This window comes from Tupaia chinensis, unplaced genomic scaffold (genome assembly GCF_000334495.1).
Source record: "Tupaia chinensis unplaced genomic scaffold, TupChi_1.0 Scaffold138400_1, whole genome shotgun sequence".
Taxonomy (NCBI): domain Eukaryota; kingdom Metazoa; phylum Chordata; class Mammalia; order Scandentia; family Tupaiidae; genus Tupaia; species Tupaia belangeri.
In genome coordinates, this window is record NW_006198297.1 from 39,467 (window position 1) to 50,677 (window position 11,211).

Genomic DNA, 11,211 nt, shown 5'->3' on the forward strand with positions numbered 1-11,211 from the left:
TTCTTTTAGATCGTGCAAGAATTTCCTCGCCTCCTGAAGCTTATCAGCTCCTTTCCCCTGCCTCTTTGACAGTTCATTGTCTCTCTTCTCTTTGACCTCTGTGAGCTTTGTCACCATGAAAATTCCAAATTCTTTATCTGGCATTTCCATGAATTTCAGTATACTGTCTGAAGATGAAGAGGAGTTATTATTTTTCCTTGGAGGAAAGGTATTTTCTGGTTTTTCCATATTTCTTGTGACCCTGCAGTGATTTCTAGTCATCTGATGGATGGTGTGTTTCTTCTAATTCTTGAAGTTCAATCTGAGTGTTCAGAGGCGTGCAGGAGGAGGTGATCTGCAATCTCTCTTCTGTGCCATTATCACTCTTTGTGCATCAGAATCAGTGAGAAAAGAGGAATATTCTGACCCTAATTGTATTCAGATGTTTAGATCATATAGGAGCTGCAAAGCCAATGAGTAAAGATAAAAAGAAAAAAAAAATCGAGAAAAGGAAAGAAGAAAATATAAAAGAAAAAGAAAAATAGAATATTTAAAAACCATAGATTTTTATTTTATTTTTTATTTATTTTTCTTTTTTTGGAGAGGTTTTTGCTATAGGGCGCGTGTGCTCGCCAGATAGACAGAGAGAGACAGAGAGATAGAAAGCGAGAAATCACCCCCCCCCAGGAGGGATGGCCACGCCACAATCCCTTCTCCTCCGTTCTCCTCTCGGGATCTTGGGCACACATGCACACGCGCCCAGCATGAGTTTTAAGCCACCGGGTCCGGGACACGAACCGCGGTCGACCACGTGGGAGTCCAGCGACATAGCCATTACACTAACTGCTGGTCCCATAAATCCTCATTTTTGAAAAAAGAATGACTAGATGAATAAATGACTGAATGCAGTATACATACGATAATGTCATGATACTTGAATAAGTGTTTATCTCTCATAAAGTAAAATACAAAACTAGATATTTAGTCAAAACCCTACATTAAAAGCAACTTCTTATCTGTTTCCTTCCATCCCTCTGTACTGACCATGTCACCTTGAACAGGATTGTGTTGTTACAGGTATCTGTATCATTTGAGGATGTGACTGTGGACTTCAGCAGGGAGGAGTGGCAGCACTTGAACCCTGCTCAGAGACACCTGTACTGGAATGTAACACTGGAAAACTACAGTCACCTGCTCTCAGTGGGTAAGCACAGTTGCCTGTGTATCTGCCAGGGCCTTAGTGAGGTCTTTTCTCAGCTCTGAGTGTTCCTTGACACCTGAAGTGTGCAGTAACATTGTCCTTGATTTGTCTGAGATTCTTCAGTCCATTTTCCCCTCTGTGATTATTACCCTGTTCCCAGTGAAATGTGATTACTTTTCAGAAGGGCAAATTGAAAGGCCCCTGAAATCCAACCAGCTGGACCCAATTCTGCATCATGTCCTGTTAACAGGGTGCCAAGTTCCCAAAACAGCGGCCATCTTTAAGTTGGAGCAAGGAGAAGGGCCATGGATGTTGGAGAGGGAAACCCCACATCAGAGCTATTCAGGTGAGTATGACCCAGGCAGATGGGAAACATGAAAGTAACAGGTTTTTACCTCTTTTTGGAAAGACTCCATATTTAAGATATTTAAGAGCTTTTTTTTTTCCTGAGAGATTTTTTTTTTTTCGCTATAGGGCACGTGCTCTCGCCGGACAGACAGAGAGAGACAGAGAGACAGAAAGCAAGAAATCACCCCCCAGGGGGGATGGTCATGCTGCAATCCCTTCTCCTCCATTCTCCTCTCGGGATCTTGGGCACGCACGCACACACACCCGGCGTGAGTTCTAAGCCACCAGGTCCAGGACGCGAACCGCAGTCGACTACATGGGAGTCCAGCGACATAACCATTACGCTAACTGCTGGTTCCCTTTGTTTTTTTGAGAGGTTTTTGCTATAGGGTGTGTGCACTCGCCAGAAAGACAGAGAGAGTCAGAGACACAGAATGTGAGAAACCACCCCCCAGGGGAGATGGCCACACCGCAATCCCTTCTCCATTCTCCTCTCAAGATCTTGGGCATGCCCACACACACGCCCAGCATGAGTTTAAGCCATTGCATCTGAGACTCGAACTGCAGTCAACTACATGGGAGTCTAGTGATATAGCCATTACGCCAACTGCTGGTCCCAACAACCTATTTCTTTTTTTCAAAAGTTAACCAGGGTACCAGCAGTTTGCGTGGTAGTTAAGGTGCTGGACACTCCCACATGGCCAACCATGGTTCGAGTCCTGGACCTGGTGCCTTGCTTTCTCAGTTTGACTCTCTCTCTCTCTCTCTCTGGCCAAATTAAAATAAATGAATGAATAAATAATTGTTAAATAAATAATCCTTTTTTACAAAAAAAGTTAACCAATTAGGCCAGCAGTGGCCACACCATGCTCCACAATGATAAGGACACCTGGGAAGGTCCCTGGTTTATGTTTCAAGTTTTCCCTGTACATGCCAGGTATGTATATACATGTCTGTGATCTGGGCTGGCAGAAGCTGGGTGCAGATTATAGCATGAGAACCCTATTGGGAGTGCCTGTTCTTTCTCTCTCTCAGAAGAAATAAACTTTTTAAAAACTAACTAATTAGGGGTCAGCAGATGGCATAGTGGTTAAGGCACTGGATCCAACATGGCTAACTCCGCAGTTCAAGTCCCAGACCTGGGGGCCTGAAAATCATGCTGGGCACATGTGTGTGCATGCCCAGAATCTTGAGATGAGAATGGAGGAGAAAGGATTGTGGTGTGGCCATCTCCCGGTGGCGGGGGTGGGGGTGGTTTCTCATTTTTCCTCTGTTCTGTCTCTGTCTCTTTAGTGAACTCACACACCCAATAGCAAAAATCTAAAAATAATAATAATAGTTAACTAATTAATTTTTAAATTGACAAATAAAAGTTTTATATATTTATTGTGTACAACCTGGTATTCTGAAATATGTATGCATTAAAAACATCTTTCTTATTGTGTAAGTCAGGGTCTGATCAGGAGAGAAACCACACACTAATTAGAATATGGAAAGTTTTAACATAAAAATATTACGGTCTGTAGTGATATCAGAATAATGAGAACTGAAGAATAAGCAATTGTAGATTATCAATAGAAGGTACAGCCAGTGCCTTGAGGGCTGTGCTAGAGCAATCAAGGAAGAGGCTCCTTTACTTTCCAGAGATACGATCTTAAGCCTGTTGGACAGGCATGGCTGTGGCTCAAGGCATGATTCAGAGTTGCTGTGGTGCCAGGCTAGTGGGTCTTGCTGGAAATCTGCCCTCTAGGGTACCAGATAAAGCTCAAAGGGAGGTAGGTATCTCACCATTGATTGCTGGGTGCTGCCGACTGCAATGCACTGCAGGAAGGAACCTGGAGCTGGAGAAGCAACTAGTGCTGCAAAAGCTGGGTGCTTGGGAAGCTGTATGAGCTCCAGGAGCATAATGATAGAGAATCATCCATGCTGCAGGAACTGAGCTTGAGAGAAGCCTCCACCACAGCAAAACCTGGGTACTAGGGATGCTATGTCTGCCTCAGAAGCCAGATGTCGGCAAAGCTCCCTGCACTGCAGAGCCTAGTACTAGACAAGCTGCCCTTGCTGTAGAAGCCTGCTGTGGGAGCGCTCTAAAACCAGGAAACAAAACTGCTTCCTCCTACATTGTCTTTCAACATCCTTCACTTTTTTTTTGGGGGGGGGGGAGATTGGAGATTTTTGCTATAGGGTATGTGCACTCACTGGAGAGACAGAGAGAGAGAAAGAAATCACTGCCTGGGAGGATAGCCAGACCACAATCCCTTCTCCTTCACTCTCTTCTCGGGATTTTGGGCATACATTCACACGTGCCCGGCATGAGTTTCAAGCCACCAGGTTTGGAACTTGAATCAAGGTTGACCATGTTGGAGTTCAGCACCCCAACCACTATGCCACCTGCTGGCCCCCACAACATCCTTCACTTTAAAAAGCTTGACATCATGCCATCTGGCAAAGGAAAAACAAAGTCGTTGAAGCGACCCTGATCCATTTCTATAGAACAGGCAAGGAAGGATGAATTTGAGTTGAGAGGCAATAGATTGATAACTGGCACACTTATCCTTCAGTTTTCTGAAGTGAAGATTTAGGAGACTTGAATTTCTCAAATTTGGGGGAGATGGGACCAGCACAAATGGCGTAGTGGTTACATAGCTGGATTCCCATGTGGCCAGCTGCAGTTTGAGTCCCCGACCCTGTGGCTTCAAAATCACACCGAGCGCTTGTGTGTGCATGCCCAAAATCCTGGGAGAATGGAGGTGAGGGGATTGCAGCATGGCCATACCTCCTGGGGAGTGACTTCTCACTTTTCCTCCCACCATGTCTGTCTCCAACAAGTGGACACGTCCTTAGGCAAAAGCCTCTTTTTAAAAATTGGGGAAGATAGGCAGAAGAGGATATTTTGTTCTCTTTCAGAAAGCCTATCAAGTGTCAGCTCAGAGATATTCAAAGAACCATACATCGTATTTGAAAAGGGGAGAGAACTGCATGGAATGTTAAAAATCTCAGCCTGTGTGTACGGGTTCTTTATGTCATAACATGAAACTGCCAAATTGGGTATCAATATGAGTAGTTCAGGGTCCGTTTTAATTCATAGCAAGTATCACTTCCCTAGAGGCATACTGAAATTAGAGCTACATGGATTGTACATTTTTATACACACTTGGGCAAAACAAGTGAAATATAGGTGCGTAGATTCTCTTACATAAGGTGTGGGGTCAACAGGTGGCATGATGGTTAGGGCTCTGGACTCCCACATGGCCAACCTCAGTTTGAGTCCCAGACCTTGCAGTTTGCTTTCTCACTTCCCCTCTGTTTTTCTCTCTGGTGAGAGCATGTGCCCTATAGCAAATTTAAAAAGTAAGTAAGTAATAATAATAAATAAAATTAAATTCTTCTTTGAAAAAAGAATTCTGAGATGAAATGGTCCAGGTCAATAAGTCAACTCATGATCAGGGGCCATGTTGCTATGCCATCTTCTAAGACATTGTTGTCAGTTGTTTGGTTAATGTTGGATCACTGTGGAGTCCAGTGGGAATGGAAAAAGGGAATAAAGGAGACTGCCCAGCATCTTAAGGTCTGCCTAGGAACAGCACATATCGCTTCTGCTCATATTCCATCAGTGAAAACAAAGTGAGACTGGTGAATGTCAGGCCCCACTATATTCTATACTATGAAAGAAGAGAATAGGTTTTAGTGGAGGGCTTACAGTTTCTGCCACAGATGGCTTTCCTTCTCCTATTTTATACTACTCGTTAAAACATATATTCCAGGGCCAAGAGGTAGCATGGAAGTTGATACCACATGGCCGACTATGCAGTTTGAGTCCCAGACTTGGCACCAAGCACATGTATGTGTGTGTCCAAAATCTTGAGAGGAGAATGGAGGAGAAGGGATTGTGGCATGACTATCCCCTCCAGGGATGATGTCTCACTTTCCACTCTCTCTGTTTCTCTGTCTCCAGTGAGTGCACCTACCCTATAGCAGAAACTAAAAAGAAATAATAATAATAAAGTAAAGCATTTATTCCTAGGACCAAGAGCCGCTTGCAGAAGATTATAGAGCCTGGAACAGACACCTATTTACTGTTTGTCTAATTAGGGTCACCATGTTGCAACAGTTTTCCATAGAAATAAAAGAATTGGTTTTTGAAGCATATACATTGAATGCTAATCTTCAGAATGGTTCAGAGGGAAAAGCAAGAGAAAACAGATGTTAGTAAGGTTTTTCAGCTGATACACAATTAAGATATGCATTCTGAAATCATTCTTCCATGCCAGGCTTCCCTTTAACAAGCTTCAGTTTCTTCTTCCAGCTACTTTGCTCACTCTCCAGACTTCTTACATAGTGGAACTGGATTCCCAAGGCCGAAGTCCCATCTCTCCTACTGGTTTAGTTATTTGATCTTACATAACTTCTCTGTGCCTCTGTTTTCTCAACTGTAGAACAATTGATAATGGTAGCTATCTCATAGGGTTTAATGATGACTAAATGAGTGTTTGTGTCTAAAGCCCTTGGAACAGTGCCTGGTGCATCATAAATGGCATATAATTGTTTTGTATTTAGTAAGCGTTCTATAGGAATTTTGTATTACTCCATTATTGGTATTGTCATAAGAACTCTTCGATTCCTCTTTGTTCATTCTATATGAGTGACATGAACCCTATATTCTCTGCTGGTTTTGTGCCATTTTAATTTGTCTTTTTCTTTTTAGACGAGGATATTAGGAAAACTCCATTACAAGGACTTTCTGGAGAAGTTTTGTTCCACTGTGAGAGATTTGATCAACCCATAGAAGATTCATTGTGTTCCATTTTAAAAGAACTGTGGCAAAATAATGACCAGCTAGAGAGATGTCAGGAAAACCAGAATAACCCTTTAAGTCATGTGAAAGTACTGATTAAGGAAAGGGGCTATGAATGTAAAAACATTGAAAAAATATTCAATGTGACTACCAAACTTGTTCCTTCAATTAAAAGACTCCGTAACTGTGACACATTTGGAAAGAGTTTGAAGCATACTTTAAACTTACATAATCATAATAGAAGCAGTGCAACAAATAACCTTGATAAGATTTTTGGAAATGGTAACAAGTTTTCCCATAGCTCTTCCTCTTCTAAGAATGAGAATACAAATACAGGAGTGAATTCTTGTGACTATAATCAATGTGAAAAACATCTCAGTCACAAACAAGCTGTCATCCACCATCAGAAAATTCATACTGGGGAGAAACTTTATGTACGTACTAAATGTGTAAAGGGCTTCACCCAGAAGTCACATTTCTTTGAGCATCAGAAAATTCACACTGGAGAAAAAGGCCATGGATGCAGCAAACGTGAGAAAGCCTTCGCTCAGAAGCCACAAACTAACATACATCAGGGTGTTTATACAGGAGCGAAACCCTATCTATGTACTCAATGTGGGAAGGCCTTTACCCTTAAGTCAAACCTCCTTACCCATCAGAAAATTCATACTGGGCAAAAACCCTATAAATGTAGTGAATGTGGAAAAGCTTTTTTTCAGAGATCAGATCTCTTTAGACATCTCAGAATTCATACAGGAGAAAAACCTTATGAATGCAATGAATGTGGAAAAGGCTTCTCCCAAAATTCAGACCTCAGCATACATCAGAAAACTCACACTGGAGAGAAGCACTATGAATGCAGTGAGTGTGGGAAAGCCTTCACAAGAAAATCAGCACTCAGGATGCATCAGAGAATTCACACAGGAGAGAAACCTTATGTATGCACTGAATGTGGGAAGGCTTTCATCCAGAAATCACACTTCAATACGCATCAGAGAATTCATACTGGAGAAAAACCATATGAATGCAGTGACTGTGGGAAGTCATTCACTAAGAAGTCACAACTCCACGTGCATCAAAGAATTCACACAGGAGAGAAGCCCTACATTTGTTCAGAATGTGGAAAGGTCTTCACTCATAGGACCAATCTCACTACACATCAGAAAACTCATACTGGAGAGAAACCCTATATGTGTGCTGAATGTGGGAAGGCTTTCACTGATCAGTCAAATCTCATTAAACACCAGAAAACTCATACTGGAGAGAAACCCTATAAATGCAGTGGCTGTGGGAAAGCCTTCATATGGAAATCACGTCTCAAAATACATCAGAAATCTCATATTGGAGAGAGACACTATGAATGCAAAGAATGTGGGAAAGCCTTTATCCAGAAATCAACACTAAGTGTTCATCAGAGAATTCACACAGGAGAGAAGCCCTATGTCTGTCCTGAATGTGGGAAGGCCTTCATCCAGAAATCACACTTCATTGCTCATCATAGAATTCATACTGGAGAAAAGCCTTATGAATGCAGTGACTGTGGGAAATGTTTCACTAAGAAGTCACAACTCCATGTACATCAGAAAATTCACACAGGTGAGAAGCCCAACATATGTACTGAATGTGGAAAGGCTTTCACTGACCGGTCAAATCTCATAACACATCAAAAAATCCACACTAAAGAGAAACCTTATAAATGCAGTGACTGTGGAAAAACTTTCACCTGGAAATCACGCCTCACTATACATCAGAAATCTCACACTGGAGAGAGACACTATGAATGCAATAAATGTGGGAAAGCTTTCATCCAGAAAGCAACACTAAGTATGCATCAGATCATTCATACAGGAAAGAAGCCTTATGCTTGTACAGAATGTCAGAAGGCTTTCACTGACAAGTCGAACCTCATTAAACACCAGAAAACTCACGGTGGAGAAAACCGCTATAAAGTCAATGACTGAAAAAGTTTCACATGGAAATCACAGCTAAGTATCTATCAGCTCATAGTGGAGAAGAAGATGCCTGATGCTACAACCATTGTGCAGGGGGAAGTAGATAAGACAGGCTGTTGCTTGAGCCAAGTATCTTCAGTTACCTGTAAATGTAATTCCTCATCACCACAGTTCATACACAATTATATGCAGAGGGAGACCCTTTAGATGAAGTATTTGAGAAACAGTCATGCTTGGTTTTGGCTGATAATACGAAAACAACTGATGCCGTGTAGTTTCTTCTGATCTTTTGAGACAAAATCTAAATAATACATGTGGCTTTCTTAGACAGATACTGCTTTACAGGATCAACAGCAAGCATATTCACATGCAGATGCTTTTATTGCTATACAAATAAAGCTCACAAAACTGCGTTTTTACATGTGTCTAAAGGTCAACATGTTTGTTCAAAATGGCTGCTCTCCACAGTTACGTGACAGATACAGGAACTCTCAAGCTCCTGCAGATGGTAGAAATAAAAACTCAAGGAGATGACTTGAAATCTGTTATGTTTCACTTTTTGGATGAAGGACATTATTAATTCAGCACTGACAAGTTCTTCTTATCCTGGGACATACAATGGCAAAATTTTTTGCCAAATGTCTTAGTGTGGGGAGAAGAGTTTTCTTTCTTTTTTTTTAAAAAGAATTATTTTTATTTAACATTATTATTGTTATTATTTTCCAGTTTGGTCAGAGAGAGAGGGAAAGTGAGAAAACAAGACACCAGATACAGGACCTGAACTGTGGTTGGCTGTGACGGAGTCCAGTGCCCCCAACCACCACGCCACCTACCAGCCCCAAGTTTTCATTGTCCAAATCTTGCAGGGCGCTGAAGTCAAGGCAAAAAACCTGAGAAGGCAGATCTATGAGTAGAAACCAAAGGTGTTTGTGATCATTGGCATTTAAGACAAAAGCTTCCCATGAAGAATTGTTCTTTCTCTTCTCTTTGGGAAGTCACCATGGTACCTTTTTCTAAAATAAGACATAATTTCTAAACTTAAAGTTTGACTTTATGAATTGGGAAATTTGGCAAAGTTCCAGCCTGTTAAAGGAATATAGTCATTAAATGTTACAGATTTCTATAGGTGGTCATTATTCCCTTATAAATTCCCTGCTAGGGCAGGAGGTGATTAACACCCAATAAAAGGTATCCATGCCTTCTAATCTATGCTCTCAAAACTATCATTTATGTAAACTGTAGATGAGTGACTCCTTATTCCCTTAGTAACTGACCCTAAGGCAATGGAATTGCGCCACAGCACTCTGGGATTTCATTCTCATCTACTGACACCTCTGCTTTCCTTGGAATTCCTGTTTGAAGAGGAATAGTTGGGTTTCAATATAAAATTTTGTTTTTCTTCCAATGTGGTTAAGATATTTTGATTTTTTTACTTGCACATTGAAGTCATTTTGTGTAAGTTGCTGTGGGATTAAGTCTAGGTGTTCCACATCTTTGCCAACACTTGGCATTTCTCATCTTGCATTGCACTTGGTTATTCAAAAGTATAATTATATTGTAGCTCATATTGTTGAATAACTGGAAGATTTCTCTAGAAAGAGCACTCCTTTAAAAAAAAAAAAGTTTTTGCCATAGGATGTATGTGTTTGCTGGATAGAGAAAGTGAGAGAGAAAGTAAGAAATCACACTCCCCCTTCCTGGAGGGATGGCCACACCACAATTCTTTCTCTATTCTCCTTTCAGGATTTTTGGACACACACTCACATTTACCTGCTGTGATTTGTAAGTCATTGGGTCTGGGACTCAAACCATGGTCAACCATGTGGTAATCCAGCCCCTTAACCACCATGCCACCTGCTGGCCCAAAGCACTACTTTTTCTTAAAGCACCGATACAGACACTCTCTCGTTTTCCCTTAAACTTCTAAAATAATACTTAGAAGAAAAAGGACTTTCTATTATAGCATGTAATTTTATTTTAAAGTCTTTTTATTAAAGTATAATGCATACAGAAAATGCACATATTGCAAGGAATACTGCTCAGTGCATCCCACAAACAGAACAGACTCAGATCAAAAAACAATATGACCAGCACTTCAGAAGCCCTCTCGATGCTCTCTTCCAATCTCCCCCTCCAAGGGTAAACTATTCTGGCCTCTAACAGCATGGATGCATTCTGCCTATTTTCTATTTTATATAAATTGAGTCAAGCAATTATATTTCATCTAATTAAATGATAAGATCTTTAGTGTCTGTCTTTATTGTTCACATTATGAATGTGATACTCATCCATATGATTGCTTATAAATAATTCATTATCATGTTGTATTCCATTGTGTGAATATGCTGCAATAAATGTATCTATTTTACAGTTGGTGGACATGTGGTTTGCAGCTTGGGGACTATCAGGAATAGAGCTGCTATCGGTGAACATAGATATAAATTTCTATATATTCCCTACTTACAGTGGTTCAACTTAAAATTTTTCAACTTTATAATGGGTTTATTGGGGTTTTAAATTCGTTTTTAACTTACAATGGGTTTATCAGGATGTAATTTCATTGTAAATTGAAGAGCACCAGTACCTGTATTGACCTGCCAGGTCAGAGTGTATTCATATATTCATCTTTGGTTTATAAAACCAATTTTCCAAAATGGCTGTACCACTTTCTGGGTTTTCACTTGGCCATTATGATTGGTGTACAGTGATATCTTAATGTGGTTTTAATTTTTATTTCCTTGTCCTCTAAACTATAATAGTATCTCCCCAAGATAGACCAGTGATGTCTTGAGACCTGAGACCCACATATGGTCCTCACATGACTACAATGTTTTACATTCCCCTCATCAGTGTCTGAGGTTCCAGTTTTTCCACATCCTCACCAACTCTTGTTGGTTTTTTAAATTATAGCTATTCTGGTACATATGGTGTGATTT

At 40.8% G+C, this 11,211-nt stretch overlaps 1 protein-coding gene across 2 annotated transcripts in view; it reads left to right on the forward strand.

The window, feature by feature from the left end:
- The window catches only part of ZNF41 (zinc finger protein 41), a 16,370-nt gene extending 7,684 nt beyond the window's left edge, over positions 1 to 8,686 (forward strand). The window contains exons 2-4 of one of the 2 annotated variants that reach the window (XM_027765462.1): positions 1,057 to 1,183; positions 1,362 to 1,526; positions 6,234 to 8,686. In XM_027765462.1, coding sequence (XP_027621263.1) covers positions 1,057 to 1,183; positions 1,362 to 1,526; positions 6,234 to 8,284 — 2,343 coding nt within the window. In that variant the 3' untranslated portion in view covers positions 8,285 to 8,686. The remainder of the gene's footprint in view (positions 1 to 1,056; positions 1,184 to 1,361; positions 1,527 to 6,233) is intronic. The other variant, XM_014592721.1, reaches the window with a different exon arrangement.
- The last annotated feature ends 2,525 nt before the right edge of the window (positions 8,687 to 11,211 follow it).